The 22296-nt window shown below is 34.4% G+C and overlaps 2 protein-coding genes across 7 annotated transcripts; one reads left to right on the top strand and one right to left on the bottom strand.

The window, feature by feature from the left end:
- Positions 1 to 1853: 1853 nt before the first annotated feature.
- Positions 1854 to 7258, top strand: LOC110815931 (TLD-domain containing nucleolar protein). 4 transcript variants are annotated; one of them, XR_002539942.2, is made up of 8 exons: positions 1854 to 2150; positions 3269 to 3714; positions 3815 to 3887; positions 4018 to 4098; positions 4258 to 4321; positions 4443 to 4493; positions 5749 to 5836; positions 5929 to 5948. XR_002539942.2 is itself a non-coding variant. In XM_088215296.1 (8 exons), exons 1-8 carry the CDS (start codon positions 2046 to 2048, stop codon positions 7057 to 7059), a joined length of 1071 nt encoding a protein of 356 aa, XP_088071422.1. In that variant the 5' UTR covers positions 1854 to 2045; the 3' UTR covers positions 7060 to 7258. The 4 variants fall into 4 exon arrangements, 3 of the variants coding, with proteins under 3 accessions (XP_088071422.1, XP_021899601.2, XP_088071423.1); XM_088215296.1 differs by lacking the exon at positions 4443 to 4493 and adding an exon at positions 7021 to 7258 and having other exon boundaries at positions 5659 to 5836; positions 5929 to 6013; XM_022043909.2 differs by lacking the exon at positions 4443 to 4493 and adding an exon at positions 7021 to 7258 and having other exon boundaries at positions 1856 to 2150; positions 5929 to 6013.
- Positions 7259 to 7804: 546 nt separating this feature from the next.
- On the bottom strand, positions 7805 to 21510 carry LOC110815857 (pre-mRNA-processing factor 19 homolog 1-like). 3 transcript variants are annotated; one of them, XM_088215292.1, is made up of 18 exons: positions 21282 to 21508; positions 21098 to 21183; positions 20248 to 20319; positions 20078 to 20140; positions 18421 to 18507; positions 13064 to 13211; positions 12851 to 12972; positions 12527 to 12643; positions 12021 to 12116; positions 11876 to 11935; positions 10976 to 11050; positions 9834 to 9938; positions 9337 to 9453; positions 9098 to 9175; positions 8931 to 9024; positions 8511 to 8562; positions 8356 to 8426; positions 7805 to 8269 (listed from the first exon to the last, which is right to left on the bottom strand). In XM_088215292.1, the coding sequence occupies exons 1-18, from the start codon at positions 21292 to 21294 to the stop codon at positions 8154 to 8156; spliced, it is 1572 nt and encodes a 523-aa protein (XP_088071418.1). In that variant the 5' UTR covers positions 21295 to 21508; the 3' UTR covers positions 7805 to 8153. The 3 variants fall into 3 exon arrangements, with proteins under 3 accessions (XP_088071418.1, XP_088071420.1, XP_088071421.1); XM_088215294.1 differs by lacking the exon at positions 18421 to 18507 and having other exon boundaries at positions 21282 to 21510; XM_088215295.1 differs by lacking the exon at positions 21098 to 21183 and having other exon boundaries at positions 21261 to 21507.
- Between the last annotated feature and the right edge of the window lie 786 nt (positions 21511 to 22296).

Raw genomic sequence — 22296 nt, 5'->3', positions numbered from 1 at the left:
ATTAAATAAACAGATGGAATGACAGTCTTACTGGATATCCTGGGAGATGGTGGACGAATCGAGTACATAGGAAACCCTATTGTGAACGTTGTTTTATACCGGATGGGGTATGGAGACTTGATAATTTAGCGCTCATACCGGACGGGGTATAGGGACGGCCCGCTTCACCCTCGTACCGGACGGAGTATTGAGATTTGATAATTTAGCTCTTATACCGAATGGGATATGGGGACGACCCGTAATTGAGATTGTTAAAGAAAAGGGGTCACGTGTAGCAGGGACATCCTTATGAACCCCCATAGATACTAGTAGGCTGGTAAAAATGTGACAGTTATTGTTTGATTTATTTGACGATGTGTATAGATTTATGATATGTGCTATGTTGCTGATCTTATATTAAATTATGATCCGTATGATATTATTTTCTGCATAGGTTATTTTCATAAATTCCACTACGGTAAGTGAATAGTAAATGATTTTATGATTGATAAATGAGTTTGCTAAATTTAGTACTTTATTAGTTGTTTTATTTTTATACCCACCTTTATTTCTGTGTCGGTGATATAGTGTGATATCCTTACTGGACTAGTGTAACTCATTCCTTTTTTAACTATTTCATATCAAGAGAACTAGGTTATAGAGTCTGATCCGCAAGAAGATTACGAGTAGATACTAAATATTTTCTCATTTCTGTTTATTTCCTTATTTCTTGTATTTTTTTTTTTTAAATTGTGAATTCTGTAATATTGTTTAGTACTTTTTAAGTTATTGTGTAATGAATGTAAATCTTAAACTTTTTATTTCGCTTCCGTACTTAAGTTATTATCTATTTCCTTTAGATTTCCGGGGTCGTTACATGGACTTTACAAAAATTTGTAACATCATAATGTAGATTATGTTACATGTTGTAGAATGGATAAATAGCTTGTACTGTATGTTAGTTTAAATTTATATTCTATTTTTTGGTTCAGTTGTGTTTAGTTTCTTGATGAGGAACTGCGGACTGTCACACTATCTAGCTATTGTATTTTTTAAAAAACTTAATATATAGATAATGTCAAAACTTTAACACTTAATATATATATATAGTTATTTTATTACAATAATAATATATTTTCAAGATTATTTATAATATATAATTATAAAACACTATTCTTTTCATACTGAAAAATAATAAATTATTGACTACCATTAAAATCTTATAAAATTTCGGTCAATTTAGTGACTAGTATAGTCAAAATACACAGAAATAAATATAATTGTTTAATATTAAAATATAACTTATTCATATAAGTTCACAATGAAAAAATTAATAAAAAACTTACACGTTATTATTAAGTACACTCCTCTTACTCGATGCACAATACAACTTTATGCAAAAATAAATTCCATTATAATTATACATACAAATATTAAAGTAAACACATTTGTAATTAGCGAGAAATCCTTATTGCTTTTTGTATTTAGCTTAGGCACATTTGAAATTAATATATATATATATTATTAAGTAATTTATAGAAATATATAATTTGAACGAATTTACTTAAAATATAATATAAGTAATGATGTCTTATAAGGTGAAAGAGAAAGAAAAGCTGGGTACAGAAAAAGTAAAATATCGCATCAGATTTAATTACGTTAATAAAGCATCCCAAATTATCAACTAAGAATAGTAAAATTGGTAAAAAAAAACTAAAGAAAATTTTTAAATTCATTGTATTTGCAGAGGGAAAACCAATAGCAAATTTTAATTAATTTTTTAAGTTGGTCTCATAAATTATGTGTATATGTATTTTTAATTATATATATTTATTAAAAAATAATATAAAGAGTGAATTGAAATATAAAAACTTATTTGGTTACAAACACAACGAAACCGCGCCCAAAAAAAGGAGAAAAGAAAGAGAAATAATTATAATCTCTCTTTCGTTTTCCAGCTCTTCTCCACCGACGTCTCCCTCAACAGCAAAATTAAAAGGTCTTCTCGGCGAAATCATTGAATCAGAAGCTAATATCCTGATTCTTTGTATCAAATTACAGTCGCCATGAACGTATTGAAAGATAAAGTTACTGAGAAACTCTCTAATCTATTTGCTGATTCGCCTCGTAAAGCTTCGTCTCCTCGACCTTCTCCCTCTAATACTCCCGAGGTAAATTCCTCTTTCTTTTTCGGGATATTCCTTTTTGATTTGCGACGTTTTTCCTCTTCTATTTCTCCTTTTCTTTATGATTATGACCAAAAAAGAGCTTTACGTTGCTGTTTTCCTTTCAAAACTTTGGATCTGATAAACTGTTCACAATGCAGTTCTGCGGATAAATTGCTTACGGTCATTTTGAAATTTGATTTCTCTGCGAGACCATATAATGCTGGTTGTTGACTCGTGTGAAGCTATCAACATCAATTTATAATTTCGTTCGCGAAGTAGCTTCATTTTCTGGCAATTTCATAATGAATTTTCGTGATGTTCTTTTCTCTGTTATTGATGTGATGCACAATTCACTGATTCTTATATACATACGTATATTGTAATGTATACATTGCTTTTTGGTTAATAAGAATGTGCATGTAAATGAGAGAAAATCTTGTATATCTCAGTATTTTTTTATTCTTCTCTCTTGGTTCAGTTACCGAAAGCTGTTCTTTCGGTAGAAGAACTTAGTTTGTTACTTGTTTCTGATAACAGCTTATTAAGGATTGGCTTTCCGTAGTATCTATTGTTTTCTAAAAGACTGAAACGGCCTACTAATGGTTTTTGACAACTTTTTTTTTGGAAAGCTCACAATTTAGTTCTCTCTTTTTTTTTATGAAATCTCTTTTAAGAATTATGACCTTTCAGATTATTTTCAGTCAGAAAAAAACATTAACTGTTCATGTTTTTGTTATCTAAATCATGTTTTCAATCACATAAAATCTATGAACAAACTCAATAATTTATTTTCAATGGCTTTATGTTTTTTGTTTATATCACATTTTTGAGTTGAATGCTTTTTATCTTTCATCGGCTTTCCATTAAATAGGAATAATTCTCATTTACATCCCTGTAAATCTGCTATTCCTAACTAAAATCATGCTCTAAGAAGTGAAAATAATTTACACCATAATTATAGAAATATATAATTATTACGTTCCTAAAATATATATGGAAAGTATTAACTCTAATGAGCTGTCCACCTTGCTAACAGTTTAACCAAAACCATTTTCTTACCTTACATTTTAGTAAATAAGTTTTTAGTAATGATGCATGACACAAGATTTTTACGTGTGTAGGCCAGGCCAGATTCTAATGCTGGGAATTATTTTTCATCATTTTTCTCCAACATTATTCCCACAATAAGCTTTGATGGATCTAAACCAGAGAACCAACATCACGAGCTCAGAGCATATCAATCTCTTCCTGTTAGATGGAGCAGCGATGAGGAGCTCATTACATATGAAACTGGTGAACTGGAAAAGAAGTATATTGATGATAAGAAATTTAGTTCAGTGAGCAATGACAAGCAAATGCTTACTATTGAGGAGGACGGAGGTCCTGCTTCTGGAAGGAGCAGCAGTGATTCTGATACATTTGAAGAAGCAACTGAACAGCATAGTCGAGGAAAGCCATTATTTGATCTCTCAGATGACTCTGTTTTTATTTCCCCAGATTTGTCAGAATTCTTGCAGTCTTGCCTTCCTAATATTGTGAAAGGCTGCAAATGGATTTTAATGTATAGGTAAGTTCAGGTTAAATTATCAATAGCATGCTGTTTATGTGGCTATCTGTTGTTGCATTTGAATCTTTATTCAGTATTGATTCTTTCAAATGAAGGGCAGCACGTTGAAGCATGGTATATCTCTTCGTACGCTTATTCGCAAGAGTGCTGAGCTTTCTGGTCCCTGTTTGCTGGTATGTCAACATTATTTTGTAATGAAATTTTTTTTAGTTTGGTTGCTAGTGTGGCATTTAGATCCTAAGTTTGGGGTCTCGTGACCCATAAGTAATTGGTAAGGATGCTAGTTTTGATAAGCAACTGCAGATTGCTGGAGATCTGGAGGGAGCAGTTTTTGGTGCAATGTTAGAGTGTCCCCTGAAACCTACTCCAAAGAGAAAATATCAGGTAAGTCAGCTTGGTTATATATATCACGAGTTCCTTTGTGTTCTGCTGCTTAATAGGAAAATTATCCTGTGTTTTTTTACTCCTCCATCCCTTTACCACTTGCAAGTGAACATAATCATGTGCAACCTTACCATTTTCCCATTGCAATTTTAATGATAGGGAACAAACCAAACATTTGTATTCACAACAATACATGGTGAACCTCGGCTATTTAGACCAACTGGTGAGCTTTTTTCATCTGCTCATTTTCTAAATGTTTCTGCTCTTGTAAAATATGCAACTAAATATGTTGACACAACTTAATATTTATATGTGTGTTCTATATTAATATAACTTTTGAGCAGATGACTGGATGAGAACATACCGGTAGTCAGTGTCACTTCTGCTGCTTTCAGGTTGTTGTTGGTTAATAACTAGCTTAAAACTATATCCAGCATTTCCCATCTAAGGCCTTGTCTTTTGAACATTCTTCCCTCTCCTACTCTGCTCTTCACTTCATTAATGCTGTTGAAATTATGATTAGAATTATTGAAGTGGTCTGATTGGTTTGAACTTTTAGTATTCAACTATGAGGCTTAAATATGCTCTTCTATGATCTCAAGCTAGTCATGCTCATCAGTTGCGCAAATATACATATATAGCCAAAAGAATCTGATACACACAAATTTTATTAAAATGTTTCTAGGCTGGATTAAGTTCTTTTCTGCTATAAATTGGAATTGAGATAGAGAAGTTGAAGTTATTTTAGTTGATCAAGATATTAAAGATTTGGACATCATGGATTTTTTATTTTGGGAAAAAGTAATGTTATTATAGACACCAAATCGGTGCCAAACATATAACAAAAATGCTTTGCATTTTATCGAGAAAAAAAAACAAAGCATCTACAAGATGACCTAAATCCTCTATACAGCTTAGTGGGTGACCAATAAACGAAATTATCAAGGTCAAGAACCAATAGGCTCTAATGCTAGCAAAAGGAGATCTAAGACCTTGAAAAGCTCTCTTGTTCCTTTCTTTTCATAGACCCAAATCATCGGAAGAAGTTTCTTCCTCATTTTGCAAGCCGCAATACTGACTCTATACCAAAAATCTTCTGTCATTGGAGCATCATTGTCGAAATATTAGAAGAGCTATGCAACAATTAAGTCACATTGTGGACTCATACATTTTACTAAATAATTATGAATGGTTTGAAGACCCAGTAATATTTTGGGGGAAAATTCTCAGTTCATGCTTTCTGTAGAATTGATTTCTAGACTGTTTATCCCATGTTTTATTATGCATTAGAAGATTATGGTCTTCAGTTATTTACTGTTTCTCTCTGTGTATTCCTATTAAATGATACTACAAATAGTCATCATTTGACTGTAACACTTCAATTAGTAATTTGAAAGCACAACTCAAAATAAAATATCTAGACCTCTGATTTTAAAGACCGTCTCTTTTTTCATTACTAACTGAGTTGTGAATATGCTGATGTTGATATTGTTAATAGTAGGGTCAATTAATCAGTTAACCATGAAAATATTTGCTTTTGCATGGATGGGGGAAAAAAAGAATTAAAGCATTTGCCAAACCTGAGCAGCCATGTACAAGTTTTTCATATGCTTCTATGCCCTGATTTTTTCATCTGGCATGTGGAAATAGGTGCCAACCGATATTATTACATGTGTTTGAATGACTTACTAGCACTTGGTGGTGGTGGCAACTTTGCTCTGAGCTTAGATGGAGATCTGTGAGTTGATTGTTAATTTCTTAGTTTCTATACTTGAAGATAGAGAAATTTCTCTATATTTGGTCTGTGATTTTATACATCTCTTCGAAAAGGTTGAGTGGAACTAGCGGACCATGTGATACATTTGGAAGCTCATGCTTGGCTCATAAGTCAGAATTTGAATTAAAGAATGTTGAGGTAATTCTAAGCTTTTAGTCTCTTTTTGTTGTCCTTTTAGGATCTTCTTCTTTCTAATTTCATAAGCATTGATCACCCAATCTTTTCCTTGATTGTGTCAAACGTTGTCATGTAAAACCAAATGTAGGCTACTATTGCCAGGCTGTGTCACCAAATAAATATTCATGCTCATTCATTATGACTCTATTCTTATTAAGTTTTTACTGACTGTATTTACTGCCTTTGTTTGGCTTCATATTAACCATTTTCATGTTGGTGATATCAGTCCATGTCAAGACACTAGTGTGCATTATCATCATACATCCTGGATCCCTAAACTTAAACAACATAATGGAGCCAAACCTGTACAATGAAAGAACAATAAGCTGAGAATAGAGATGATTTCACATGTTCTTAGTTCCCACCATATGGTATAATTGCCAGTTTGAAATAACTCATTAGGTTGGATTCAAAGAAATGACTTCTGATCTTCAGCTAATAGTTATCCTGTAGTTTGCAACTTCGTAACTAGAATTGTAGTGACAAATGTCCATTTGTATACAGGTATAAAGGAAAAGGAGGAATTTTTGTCTCTGTTACTTAGTGTAGTCTTTTATCTCTATTTTTTTTTCTTATGAGCTTGTCTAGTCATTCTTTTATTAAGGAAGAGACAAAGAAATGTAGTGGGTGAATTCTAGTACATGTTATCCATGCTAATTTTTAGTACTAACTGAGCAACACATTCCTCATTGTTATATATTGGTCTTCTGTGGGCGCACATAGAGTTTAGATGTTTGAAAGCTCGTCTCAAGTTTTGTTTTGTTTTGTTTTTTGTTCTTTTGTTTTGTTCTCATTCTGTTCTTGAATTTTGGCTGACCACGGCTAGTGCTGGGAAATTTAGCCTAGTATTCAGGAAATGTGCGTAAATTTCTGATATTCGATCACCTTCTCCTTTGCAATATCTTGACCAGTTTCCATTATTTATGCCTAACTTATGCAAGTTGTATTGTATTGGTTCATTTTCACAGCTTTGGGGATTCGCGCATGCATCACGGTACTTATCCTGACCCAGGGTTGAGATTCTTGGCTCCATTGGTTTTACTAAGATATTTTTTAGTCCCAATTATTTATTTTTTCATATTTTGTTCCCCTTGTCGCCTTCCCTCTCAAGTCTTGATCAAAGAGGGCTGTAAAATATAATATTAATATCTGACAGGTGGCCGTTAATTATTAAGGTTTTGGTCCGGCTCATGGCTATTTTATTCAGTGTTATGATACGCAAATTTTACTTCGAGTAGGTCAAAAAAAGCATGACAGGAAAATACATGGTTCTCAATGGAGTCAAACATTGTAAGTGCTTCTGTTTGGTGGTTGCCGATGCAAATCTCAGGTCATTATCCATCTGTTAATACCTTTTGATCAACTGCTCTGACGATTTGGCAAAAGGACGAGCTTCTACTTTACGGTGTATAGGCAGAATTTTGGATACTCAAGCTGTAGAGTTTGGCCATTCTTAGATAGCTAGATAATAGTAATTCCATCGTACGACAATGATATCCCGCACTTCCATATAATTTGCTAATTTAGACCTGATTAACTGTTGAATGATCATCTGGAAAAAAAATAATTTTTTTTTTTCAAAAAAGTTGAACTATTGTGTGTTATGTCATCTTTCTAAGGCGTTTAAACATCAAAGGCACAAGATGAGACTGGCATTATGGACAAGCCTACCGAAACATGAGTCAAATGAAGACAAGGTAAGAATCAGAAACATAAAAAAAATTCGAAAACGTACAAAAACGAGCCAGGTCATCAAGCATAAAAAGAAAAAATTGCTAATGGGTAAAAAAATTATCTAACCAATTACAGGACTAACAAGCATTCTCCAAGAAAAAGTCTGAAGATCTGAGGATAATGAAAAAGGCTTTTTTTTCAACATTTCTATTACAAGTTAAATCATACAAATGATTGAATGTAACATGCCGGACAAAAGATGGTACACCATTGCTCGGCAGTGGATTCGCCACCAGTATGCATGTCCTCTCCCTGCTCTATCACATTAAGATCCACAATACACCTCCTAGAACTTTGAATCCCACTGTAACTAAGATAGCTGACGAATAAACCAGAAGAACAGGAAATTCAAGAGCCGTTTAGAGAATCATGAATCTAATCCACCCTCGTCTCCAGGCAAGGCAAATATGCGAAGATTGCGATCCATTGATCCCACTGCCATATATTTTGCATCTGGGCCAAATTTGATAGAAGTACATTTACCTGCAATTCCAGTAGAACAATGACATCGGACAAGAACCAAAAGTGGAGGGCAAAAGCAGTAAAGAAACAAAAAAAGGAGGGAGAACCTGTCCCCGACAAATCAGGCCAAGTTTTGATACAGCTCCATTCTGCTTTGACGCTTGCAACCTGGTAAACTCTGCATAAGCACAAAAATTAAATCAACATCTAATTGCTATGCAAGAAAAATAACCAGGATCCGCACTCCTAACCAGACACCTACCTTATATCTGAACCTGCAATTGCAAGGTATGATCCACTATGGTCGAATTCCACTGCAAGAAAAGTTCCTATTATACACAGCTTTTTTACTTGTATTTATCAAAAGAGAGCAAGTAGTAGGAGGGTAGAAGAAACAGAGGAAAGAAAAAGAAGTCCAAAAGATGTACCAACATCTGAAATTCTCAGGTTCGATCAACGGAAGAAACAGAGGAAAGAAAAAGAAGTCCAAAAGATGTACCTCTACCTAACTGGTTCATCTAGTGGTAACTAATCATACAGTAGAAAATCATCCACAACAATAGTAAAAGTATCATTTGTCTGATTCAAAAAGATATAGCCAACTAATGAAACTTGCCACAAGTGGCCCAGTCAAGCATCAAGATAAATTCGTATACTTGTACAAAATTAAAAAATTGCATACCTGAGTTTGTAGGTGCATCAGAATATGGTTCAAATGACCGGAAATTCTTCAGTTTGCGAAGATCCCACAGTTTGACACCATCATGAGCTGCAGTCTGTCCCATTCAAATATAAATCATATCATATTGAAACCTTGCATGCACTTTACATATTCCACAAGATACTTACCGCAAGAAAGTAACCATTTTCTGAGAAAGATATGGCAGTTACAGGTCCTGCATGTCCATCAAATTTAGCTACATTTGCCTGTAACCAACATAAAATTACAAGATGGAAAAAAAAAGGAAATCTCAAGAACATCCAAATTGATAGAAACAAATAACTACGGCCTTGTCCCACACTTATTAAGATTAGACCATCCACAAGAATTATCAAACAAAACAAGAGTTGGAAGTAACAAATCACACCTGACTTTTTACATCCCAGATTTTAACACGAGCTTGTGAAGTGCCTGTTCCAAGAATGAGGCCATCGGGATGAAATGCAGCAGATGTATAACCCTCATTTTCAGAAGCATCCGAAACCTGAACAAAGGAAAAAAAAAAAAAAGGAAAAAAACATCTTCAATGTGATGGAAAGACAACAATATATGAGCTCTGTTTGAGAAAGGCAAAAAATATGGAAAATAGACGAGGTTAATACTTTAACTTCATTTTAGGAAGCTTAGGAATGGAATGGAATGGAATGGGGCACGAGGGGGTAATTTTTCACCCTCACTCCCCTTCAAGAGCGAAAATATTTTTTTCATTGTTTATGTAAGTGACGAAAACAACAACCCTTTCTCTAGCATATATATAGCAGAACAGGAAAATTAGATTCAATTACTTTGTGTAACATGTACTATCCCAAAAAAAGAAAATGATAAAGTTTCAGAACCTGAGAGGAAGAGAAGAAAGGTTGGAACCTGTGTCAAGCAAAGACCGGAAGAAAGATCATAGAAGCACCATGTGTTGTCCAAAGAAGCCGTCACAAAATAATTATTTGTGGCATGCACAGTTACAGCTTGTACCTGATGAATTAAGAGGTGTCATTCCTTTGTAACACCGAAATGGCACATAAACAAACAATGTAGCTTTAAGAACATACATGCAGCAAAATTCATGGGAAATGCACTGCAAGATAAAAGAAGGAAAAAAAAATAAAAACAAACAAAATACCATTAAAGATACTGCAAATTTACGAAGTTGTCTTAAGTACAGGTAGTTATTATTTTTTATTTAATTCTCGAAATTCCAGACCATCATAAGGCTGGAAATCAAGGTTAACTAAATTGTTGTCGTGTTTGTGACATTCCTGGTTCTCTTTTCCTTATCCACAATATCCAATTAACTTGCTAAATCTAATTGTAAAAATCATACCACCAAAGTTGGAGGTCAAGGTAACAGGATTACTGCTGTTTTTTTCATGTATGTTTCTTCTAAACCAACATCAGGGAAGAGACAACCACGGCTCATTCACCAGCATTCCCTGCTAGTCGATATTGGCAGGGACTTCTTTTTCCTTAACACAAAAGATCCAGAGAAGGGAGGGAAAGCATAGAAGCAAATGTTCTCTGGGTGGCAAAGGATTCCCTATAACCACTTTAGACCATGAAACTATACAGTGGTATAGACTCCTTTTTAAAGATAAAAAATAATGTACTCAGCGGAGGAGAGACTTAGAAGCAAATGTTTCCTGGATGGCAAAAGATTTCCCACAGCCAATATTCAGGAAACCAATATATATCAGTGACATATACACCATAATGGAACTCCCAATATTTTTTTTTGTTGAAGGAAAAAAAGATACTTAAAAAGGAAAGTGGCTGCCTCGCATGTACAAAGAGATAAGGAATGTAGCTTTCATAATATCTGGAGTTGATATGTCTAAATTTTTCATTATTTTACATAAGGAAAATATATACTTCGAACATATTTACAAAATATCATGTAATAAACTAGAGAACCATGCACAAGAATTATCCACCACAGAGAACTTGCTCCTCCAGTAAAAACTAGAATTCCAATCAAAGTAGCATTATCAAGGTTGGTTTGAATGCATATTTACCTCTGCAGTATGATCCTTCAAGATGTGCCTACAATCAAAGTTTCCATCTTCAGATCCTTGCCAAACACGGACAGTCTGCACCATTGAAAGTTGGTAATCAAATATCTATTTTCAATCTTTGGATTCTGTGGAGAGTTTTCAGTATCAAATTACAGGATGATATTAAGAATACTAGTAGAAGTATTAAGGAAATAGCTCCATATATTACACCTAAAAATATTCAAAAGTGCAATCTTTAGCGCATATTTTTTAACCTAACAAGTCTAGAATGCATCTAAACAAGATGCATCAAACAGTGTTCTTGCACTAAGTCTGAAAGCTGCCAATTTTTTTTTTTTTAATTTACAAGGTGCAATTAGAAGAAAAAGGAGGGGGGGTGTGGGGTACACAACTTCACTTTCCAAACCTCTTATAAAAAAAAAGAAATTTCCTATACAAAGTAACCAAGGATGTTCTAGTTGCAGTCATTGTACAATTCCACCTAAAAAATGTTAAGTTAATTTTGTTTCTTAAAGACTCCAATGGGAAAATATATGTGTATATATATATATATACATAATGAAAGTACCTTACAACTCTAAAAGTTTTAAGTTCCAAATAAAAACTGATTTGGCTACCCACACTTCAATAAAAAATGATAACACCCGAAGTTTAGTTGAGTAGCAACCAGCGATGCATTTAGGTTGGTGAAACAATTAGTTAAACCAACAAAACAAATCAGACTGAAACACATCATTGCTAAATAAATAAGACAAACACAATAAAGCAACTTTTTGTTGGAGATATATGCCCACGCATGCATATCCAAAAATAAGTTTCTAAGAAATAACAGAACATACTCAAGATGTCTATAAAAAACCATCATGAAATTTCCGGCCAATAAACCTGAAGTAAATTTACCTTGTCTGCTGAGCCAGTCAATATTAGATCAGTCTGAGTGACAAACTTTACACTTGTGACCTGAAAAGGGACAGCACACAGTTAATCCAGATATTTAACGAAAAGAAGACAAATTAAAAACAAAATAAAGAAACAGGAAGAATACCTTCTTTGAATGACCAGTGAGTGTAGATAAGACCTGTCCTGATGGTCGGTCAAAGATCACAGCAGTTGTGTCAACCCCTCCAGTGGCGATGATGTCCTGACAACCCCAAAAAGAAAAACAGATTAGATATCTTGGTGAATGCAGCAGGCATAATCGTAGATTAGCATCATATTCATAATTATCAATATTCAAATAGAGGAAAGATATGACATAAAAAAATAGAGGAAAAAATTGATATTGCTGCTCATAGTAACCATTTTATGGAAAACAGTGTAAATAACTCCTTATACTCTAGTTTCTGTTGCAGCCATATGCAACAAAATCATGTTCTTCTAAGCATCTAAGCTTAAAAATCCCCAGCAGGACATCAATATTTAAAATAAATAAATAAATAAATAAATTCAGATAACCGCATTTTGACAGATCTCAGCAATTTCAAAGACATTAAGAGAGAGCAACAAACACGGACTTGTGAGCGCAGAAAAAAATTGCCAAGAAACACCTACCTTGGAATAAAGGATGTCAAGAGAGATAATGCCAGGTTTATTAGTTTTGTGAAGTGGGTGACTAGAAATCTGAGTGTATCTCTCCAAAGCATCAACTGGAGCCAAAGTTTGAGGGATCTGAAGACAATCCATGTTGAGAGAGAACCAATAAAAAAATTGCAAGTATCTAAATATAGCACAAGAATATAGAACCAGGTCAACAAGAACCTGGAGTTAAGATAAAGAGAGGAACTGCAGTTATTTCTTTCCTTTTCAGTTACCGAGAGATTATCTAATTTAATTATATGAAAATGAATTAAGATATACAAGGTAGACTAAAAATACCTGTCGCCTCTTACGCTGCTGAGAAAGAGCAGCGTTACAATCTGTTAGCTCAGAAATAATATTAGCTGAGATTCCAGGACGTAATTTTTTCCCACCAGAGCCGAGTTCCTCATCCTCAGCAGCTATATGATAATGAGAGAACTCAAATGAGAAACTACATAAGTCAATACAATTTATGCTAACCAAAATCAAGAAAAACAAGAAAACAGCAACCTCTTTTCCCATTGCTAAGACTAGAAGCATTAGCTGTAACTGCGGTTGATACTGGAAAAGAAATCTGCCTTTCAGCCTGTGCAAGTAATGCCCTTGATTCATCTCTTTCCTTTTTAAGTCTTGCAATCACACGGCAAGCAGCATCGTGCTGCAGAAGAAAGGAAACACAATATATTTGGTTAGATCAGAAAGTAATAGTAGCAATTGATTTATCAATGAAGAAAAAATGTTCTCAAAAAATGAAAATGCTTTATAATTTATTTTAACAGAACATGAAGAACTTGAGAATAAGAAAAACTTCTCTTTTCTTCTCACTCTCCTTTTATTCATTGATAATCAGCAACATTTTATAGGCAAAAAAGGAAGAAAAAGACAAAAACTAACAAACTTCTCTAGTGGAAGGGAAAAAACAGCACAACCTGGCAGTAACCATTTTGTTATATTGCCAGGTTGTAAAAGACAGAAAAAAGAAAAATACAGAAAAAAAATTCTATACTCCCCCTCAATCTAGGTTACATAAATGTTTAGTAAGCCTACATTGGATATTAATTCGTTGAAGAATTCTTTGGAAAGTGTCTTTATTAAAATATCTACAGTTTGCTGATTAATAGGAACGTGGAGTATTGTAATGGTCTGATCTTCAATCTTCTCCCTAATGAAGTGTCTATCTATTTCCACGTGTTTAGTTCGATCATGATATACCGAATTTTTAACTATGCTGATTGTTGCTTTATTGTCGCACCATACTTTCATTGGAGTAGTAACCAAGAATTTCATTTCCATTAGAACTCTTTTTAACCAAATTTCCTCACATATTCCATCAGCAAGTGACCGAAATTCAGCTTATGTGCTACTTCGTGACACAACAGATTGTTTCTTACTCCGCCAAATGACTAAGTTTCCCCAAACATAAGCACAGTACCCAAATGTAGATATTTTGTCAATTATAGAACCCGTCCAATCAGCATCTGTATAGATTTCAATATTCCTGTTCATTATTTTTTGGAAAAATAGTCCTTATCCTTGAGTTTTCTTAAGGTATCTTAAGATTCGATATACCATATTCATATGAATATCAGTAGATTGGTTCATGAATTGACTTGCAGTACTTATAGCAAAACTGATGTCAGGTCTAGTATAAGCAAGATATATTAGTTTGCCCACAAGTCTCTGATATCTTTCTTTATCAACTGACTTGCCCTTTTTAAATCCAACTTTTATAGTTATTTCTATGGGAGTTTCTGCTGGTTTACACTTGAGCATCCTTGTTTCTTTTAACATGTCAAGAACATATTCAGATATCCCCTTTTTAGAACGAGCAAATTTCATTCCTAGAAAATACCTAAGTGCTCCAAGATCTTTTATCTCAAACTTCGTGGCAAGAAAATTTTTGAGTTTTTGAATTTCCTCTATATTATCATCTGTTAAAATAATATTATCAACATAGACAATTAGGATAGCTTTTTTACCGGAGGCACTGTTCTTGACAAACAAAATATGATCAGACTGACATTGCTCATATCCCATATGTTTAACTGCTTTGCTAAATCTGTCAAACCAAGCTCTCGGAGATTGTTTTAGACCATAGAGTGCCTTTTTAAGTTTGCATACCTTGTGAGTTTTATATGTGGTCTCAAGGCCTGGAGGAACTTCCATATATACCTCTTCTTCTAAACCTCCATTGAGAAATGCATTCTTTACATCAAGTTGACAAAGAGGCCAATCAAGATTAGAGGTAAGAGAGAGTAATATCCGGATAGTGTTGTGCTTAGCCACTGGGGCCAATGTCTCCTGATAATCTATCCCGTAGGATAGAGTGAAACCTTTACCTACTAGACGAGCTTTGCACCGATTCACACTTCTATCAGGATTTGTTTTACAGTAAATACTCATTTGCACCCAACTTTATGTTTTCCCGGTGGAAGTTCTGTCAGTTCCCAAGTCTTGTTCTTTTCAAGAGCCCTAATCTCTTCCTGAATAGCACCTCTCCACATTGGCAATGCAAGGGCTTCATGAATGATTTTAGGTTCAGTGGGGCTGCCATCAAGTTTGCTTATATATGCATGATACTTTGAGGACAAGTTGCTGAATGCAATATAATCTTATATAGAGTGTTTGGTACAAGATCGAGTTCTTTTCCGCAAAACAATAGGTAACTCAGTATCATGATCAGTAGTGGTAACCGTATCAAAAATTGTGCCTGAAAACTCATTATCTAATGTTTTCTTACTGCTTGGAACTGTAATAGACTCATGGCAATGTGTAGTTGGTTCCGAATCTTTATTAACTGGAGTTTTGAGTTTCCTAACATAGACACGTAACTCTTTGTTGATAGTAATAGGTATAAGTTCAGTTTCAGACTTTTTGATACTGGTTTCAGAAAAATTTAATGAGGACTCGGGAATAGTGAGGGGAGAAAATGTGAGAGATGGTGTACTTATATGTCATACTTGATATTCCTGATTAGGACTCTCCCCCTGAATATCAGTAGTGGGATAGAAGGACTGGTTTTCAAAAAAAGTGACATCCATAGTGTTGTAGAAACGGCAGATCTTGGACAAAAACATTTGTATCATTTTTAACTTGGTAAATATCCAACAAAAACACATTTAATGGCCCGTGGGTGAAGTTTACCCTGAGGTGAGTATGAACATGAACATAGGCGGAACAACCAAAAACTTTATAGGGAAGGGTATGAACAATATGAGATTGTGGAAAGGCCCTGCGGAGGATATCATAAGGTGTTCAAAATGAGAGAGTTCGAGAGGACATACGGTTTATCAAGTATGCAGCGGTGAGAACAGCCTCTCCCCAAAGAAATTTTGAAATGTAGGTAGTGAACATGATTGATCGGGCTACTTCAAGAATGTGTCTATTTTTCCGTTAAGCTATACCACTTTGTTGTGGAGTATTGACACAGGAACTTTGATGGACAATGCCATGATCAAAAAAATATTTGGCTCAAAGTAGTTTCAAAGTATTCACACTCATTGTCTGATCTCACTACTTGGATGTTGGTGTAAAATTGATTTTGAATCATAATGTGAAATTTTTTAAAAATCTGGCCAACTTCAGTTTTTCTTTTTCATGAGAAAAATACAAGTAATTCTAATGTGATCATCAACAAAAGATAATAAACCATTTTGTCCCAGTAATATTAGTGACCCGAGAGGGACCCCATATATCACTATGAATTAATGAAAAATGTTTTGTGGGCTTGTAAACAGAACTGAAAAATAAATTTTGAATATGTTTGGACAGCTGACATACTTCACATTGAAAGGAAGTTGGATTTTCATTTCAAAACAAAGTAAGAAATAGTTTTTTCAAGTACACGATGTTAGGATGTCCTAAACGATAATGTCATAACATGATAGGCCATTCCATATTTAAGTTGTTTACAGATTCAGGATTAGTACATACTGCATGATGAGTTTGTCTATTAAGAGAAGAGTTGTTAACTTGCAGTAGATAAAGACCCGAATCCATACTAGCATTGCTAATCGTCTTCCTCGAGTCCAAGTCCTAAAATTCACACAGTTTAGAATTAAATATAACCACACAATTCAAGTCCTGTGATAATTTACTTACTGACAGGAGATTGCAATCCAAATTTGGAACATATAGCACAAAGTACAAAATTAACTTGGGTGTCAATGCAATTATTCATGTGCCTTCGACTTGGGAGCTAGAGCCATTAGCAATTTTAACTGAGAATTTATTTCTGCACTTACTATATTTTTTGAATAATAAAATATCCCCAGTCATATGATCGGAAGCACCTGAGTCAATAATCCATATTCCTCTTTTTGTGGAATAAATTGAGAAACCAGAAAAATTACCTTTGTGAGCTGTAGAAGCATTACTGAGAACCATATTGGGTGAAAACAATTTTTAGAGAAAGCTGATTTGTTCAGGACTAAATAAGGTGCTTCCAGTAGAAATGGCTGCAATGGATCCCTCCTCTGTTGAGATAAAATTGCCCCGATGAATTTCCTCCATTTCCTGCTTTTGTGTTTTCTTCTTCTCAGCCGATTCCTTCTCAGCTGGTTTCCCGTGAAGTTTCCAGCATCTTCCACGAACGTGTCCCGACTTTTTACAGCATTCACACCATGGCCGTCCCTTTCGCTCAGTCACCCGACTTGCGAGAACAGTATCAGTCTCGGGTGAGAGAGATATGCTTTCAGCAGGGTTAGGGTTGAGTTGCGAGTCACCCATCATCACTTTCTTCCTGCTTTCTTCGCGTCGCACTTCCGAGAACACCTCTCTGATGTTCAGGAGAGGTTTGGTTCCAAGATGCGTCCACTTACCTCGTCAAAGTTTTTGTTCAGTCCGAAAAGAAACTTGAAGATTCGTCTCTGTTCCACGATGCTTCGGAATCTTCTGGCATCCTCTAGGCAGCTACAAGCATGTTCCTCAAAAACATCAAGTTGCTATCATTTTCGAGTAAAAAAATTGTAATATTGAGTTACTGTTTTTTCTTCTTGGTGCAGATCGTGAAGGTTTGCTTCGATTTCGAAGATGGCGGAAATGTTATCGCGAGTGGAGTAAAACTCATGAGTTGCGACCCAGATATCGTGCGTAGTCTCATAAAGGAGAAAATTTTCACCAATTTCAGTGGTCATTGAGTTCACCAACCAAGACATAACAAGATTGTTCTCAACCTTTCATATCCAAGCATTTGGATCGTTCATGGGAGGAGGTGAGAGCTCTCCAATGAGATATTCATCTCGGCCTTTCCCTTGGATGAACATCAACACCGAGAACGACCACTGAAGATAGTTACTACCATTTAGTCGATGACCAGTAATGAAAGATGGAGCCTGATCAACCAGAGCATGGCGGTCAGGCACCGGAAGGTGAGAGCCCAAAAGAACTTCGGGTGGAGAAGGGGTCTGCGCATCCATTGCCTATTGAATGCAAGAGGGATGCTGAAGAATTTGGATCAGGCTTGCTCTGATACCATGAAGAACTTGAGAATAAGAAAAACCTCTCTTTTCTTCTCACTCTCCTTTTATTCATCGATAATCAGCACCATTTTATAGGTAAAGGAAGGAAAAAAAAGACAAAAACTAACAAACTTCTCTAGTGGAAGGGAAAAAACAGCACAACCTGGCAGTAACCATTTTTTTATATTGCCAGGTTGTAAAAGACAGAAAAAGAAAAAATACAGAAATAATTCTACAAATTTATTATAAACCTCCTGTACATTTCTATTGGGGTAAGCGAGGGGGGAGGGGAGATGGGGATGAGCCATATCAAATCATTGCAATTGATTTTCGATCTCGAAGAGAAGGGAGGGATCTTCAGAAAGTGGGTTTCATGATCTGATATATAATCAAAGCTACTGCCATTACCTGATACAGCGCATGACTTAGCTCTTGCCTCGCTGTGTGAAGCTGCTGCTCCAATGCAAAATTAGATAGCATCAAACTGTCCCACTCCTACAAGTAAGGAAGCACTACAATTTTACAAGAAAATTTTTGAAATAATGAAATTTTTGTCAATCAGCAGGTCTATTTATAAGACAGTGATAACGTATATTAAAATAAAATGATAAAATACAATAATGGTCCCTGATACCTTTATTTGAGAAACCTTAAAGCCAAATTAGAGCCATATCCATATCAATCAAGCCAAACGTGGACCCTATGCTAGATAAACTAAGAGGAAGTGAAATCATAACCAGGATTGTACTTTTCTTTTTCACATAAAACAACAAACGAGTATCCCAGACTTCAAGTTGATAAGGTCCTAGGAAAGAGGTGCATGCCCAACCATTGGGACAAGGATGACTAAAGAAACTAATATTAAGCTAACAACAAATATAATAAAAATTGAAACTTATCACATAAGAATATTTTACTCAAGATATTTCAAGTTAGATTCAGTTAATATATATCACAAATAATTTACTCTATAAAAAATTTATATACTCATTTATCTATTGCAAATCAAACTAACACTATCACATAAGAATATTTTACTCAAGATATTTCAAGTTAGATTCAGTTAATATATATCACAAATAGTTTACTCTATAAAAAATTTATATACTCATTTATCTATTGCAAATCAAACTAACACTAATACATAAACTGTCTAATTTTTATTCCCCTAAGCTACAGAATCTAAAATCAAAGGCTATCACTAGTGTGATTATTCACGAAGAATTAGACAAGTTACAATCATACTGAAATCAGAAGAAATGACAAATAAAGGAATAACAAAAAGAATAGAGGACAGGATAAGTGATCTCAGAGCCCAGGTGCAATGCCTCAAGTGTGGGTGCGGAGTGAAGATGACAAGAAGGTAGAGTTGAAAAAAGAACTACAGCCCATTTTGTTTGTTTCCCATTCAACTCCTAGTTAATTCCTAATTCTAATTTTTACATAATTCCAAGGAATTTAAAGTGGAGGTGAGTGTAATTTAAACACAACAAATCACGTTTTAGTTAAGCATATGAATTGACAGAGAATTGAATGTGTCTTATAGATCTATTATCATTTTATTCCAGAGGTTATTCAACATTTTCACAATAATTACATTACAACTTTATATCATTCTCACCGAGTAATCAGTCCATTCTATTCTTATTCTTTTCTGCAAACCAAACATCTTATCAATAGCTTTAGTCAAAAAGTTGCAAAATTTATTTTTGCTGTAGCTTCTCTACTCTCACATCATAAGTTGAAACTCAACTAATAAGGAACCCAAATTCTTATCAACTGTGCCTTGTAAGTAATAGAAGTATTATGACGATGACAAGAAACGGACATAACATTAACAAAAAGAATTGCAGCTTTAACATGATATAAAATCTTAGCAGTAGAATGACACAGGATATATTCATACCTTTCTTGTAACAAACAAATAACAGTGATGAATAATAAATTATCATATCAAGGGTAAAAAAGATGTTTGTCCCCAAATTCTGAAGTGCAGCATGCTTTAAAAAAAATGTTTGAAAATACTGAAAACAGCAAAGAGAGGCTACATGACAGACAGACATACATTCTGGAACATCCCAAGCAAACCAGGGATGCTGGCAGAGTGCAGTGGTTTGGGCTTCACTATCTGTATGGTAGCACAATGACAATATATCAGCATATAAAAAAAATACCCAAAACAAAATGCAAAAGAGATAGCAAAAAGAAAATGGAAACAGATAACAGCAATCCTACCTTGCCTGTTTTGATGGGAACAATGTCATCCATAGTAAGTGGTTCTCCTGTGACTGGACATTTCCCATAATCCTGATTAAGAAGCGGATAAAAATGTGAATCTTCAATCTTTCGTCTAAATTTACTGACCATTTTCATGATAACAAGCAATCAACACAAGTCAAAAGATGCAACTGCAGAATGTAAACCATAAGCTCCCTAGAGTTTGACACTTGAACAGCAAAGCTTCAGCCACGCACCACCGACAATAGATGGGGAAGGTGTCCAAAAAAACACAGAATCCACTTGTAAGGAAGTTCTTAAAATTAAATTGTCAACATTCAACTTATTCATCAGCTTATTAAAGGCTCCGGTCCTCTAAGACCCATGGGAACTAAGAAGTTTCCCGTAAATTTTGATACTTCCATCAGCTTCAAAGTACTGTGAAACTTACATTTCTACCAAAATAAAATCAAAGACAAAAAAAAACAAAGAAAAGAAAGAAAGAAAGGAGGAACTTATCGATCGGCTGACAAAAAAACTAGAAGTGAGATTGGGCTTAGCTAAGTAAAAAGCATGTATAGTTTCATCAAGTCCCCGGTTGATTAAACTCCAAAATGTCACACATTAGAAGGAAATGTTGAACACTAAAACCAATAATTGGCATAGTACTGAAACCGGGAGTAAACGAAGAGGAAAGGATAAGAGAAAATGTCCTTAAAGCAATACACGGTAACTAACCAGTAAGATAAGCACAACTGATAAGGAACCTGGATTTTGTTTATGTGAATATCTTCTCAGCAACAAAAAAGAGCAATAGGTAAAAGTAAAGAGAAACCCTAGAATGAACCGAGAAGGAGAAGCAGCGAACCGTTATGTGCCTCTCGATTAAGCGTCTCTCGTAGAGTAAACCTGACTTCTTTGACACCACGGGCTCTTCCGGCACATCGCCGGAGACTACAAGAGCAAGAAAAACAACAAACAAAAAACTAGATATAAAAAACACCATAAATAGAAACGAGAAAGAAGTAAACCAGAAAGCGCGAGAGAGCTACTTGAACAGTTCATTGAGAGATGTAGAAAGAGTTAGGGTTTTCTTCCTGGTGGAGTCCCCGTCGGTATGCTGCTGAGACCTGCTGTGTAACACCGACTAGGCAGAATAAAAATGCAGCAGCAGCAGCCAACGAGAGAGGCCGAAAAGAGGTGAAGGAAAAGTATAAAAGAGGGAGAATGAAAAATCAAGAAAATGAAAATCTAGGATTGCGGCGGATTAGGGATTGTTGCTGCACTTCAATGCCGTTTTGGGCCCTGACCATTTCAAGATAACGAAGAAAATAAAAATAATATAGACATTACATTGATCCAACCCATACAGGTGAAATATATATATATTTATTTATTTATTTCTGCACTAACATATCTCTTTTAACAAGTAAAATCTTTCTTTATGTTTTTTCTTATTATTTTAATTTATAAATATCTCTCTAGCATACTTAAATAATTATGCAAAACTTATTATCTAACTAAATATATTAAATTTATTTTTATACTATATAAAAATACTTTTATATTTTCGTATTTATAATTTATAAAAAAAAATCTTTCTTAAAAAAATTTATTTTCTTTGCAATAAAATCTTCAACAATACTCAATAAGATAAAACACGAAAGAGATCTCAATTAGATCAAACTGACGTGGAATTCATCTTCTCCTGCGTTTATTATTTAATGATGATAACCTTATTTTTAGCATGGTTCAAGGGAAAGATATGAAGTCTATGAAGAAAATCCTAATGAAGTATGAGAAGACTTCAAATTAAACAATCAAAATAGGAAAAGTTGTCAATTATTTTTTGTAACAGAGTATGGTGATTTACAAGATAGAGATTGATGTAAATTCTTAAGGTATCATCATTAAATACTCATAATTACTATTTAGCTTTACTAGTTATGTTAAGAAAATCTTTGACAACTTTTAACTATCTGGTCAAAAAATTGGCAAAAAAGGTTCAAAGCTACTATATGAAGAAATTGTATAAAAGCTAATAAAGAGATTATGCCAAAAATTGTG

The sequence above is a fragment of the Carica papaya genome, chromosome 3 (genome assembly GCF_054855325.1).
Source record: "Carica papaya isolate Zhongbai chromosome 3, ASM5485532v1, whole genome shotgun sequence".
NCBI lineage: Eukaryota > Viridiplantae > Streptophyta > Magnoliopsida > Brassicales > Caricaceae > Carica > Carica papaya.
The sequence above is the reverse complement of the archived record's forward strand: the minus strand, read 5'-3'. Positions and strand labels throughout refer to the sequence as shown.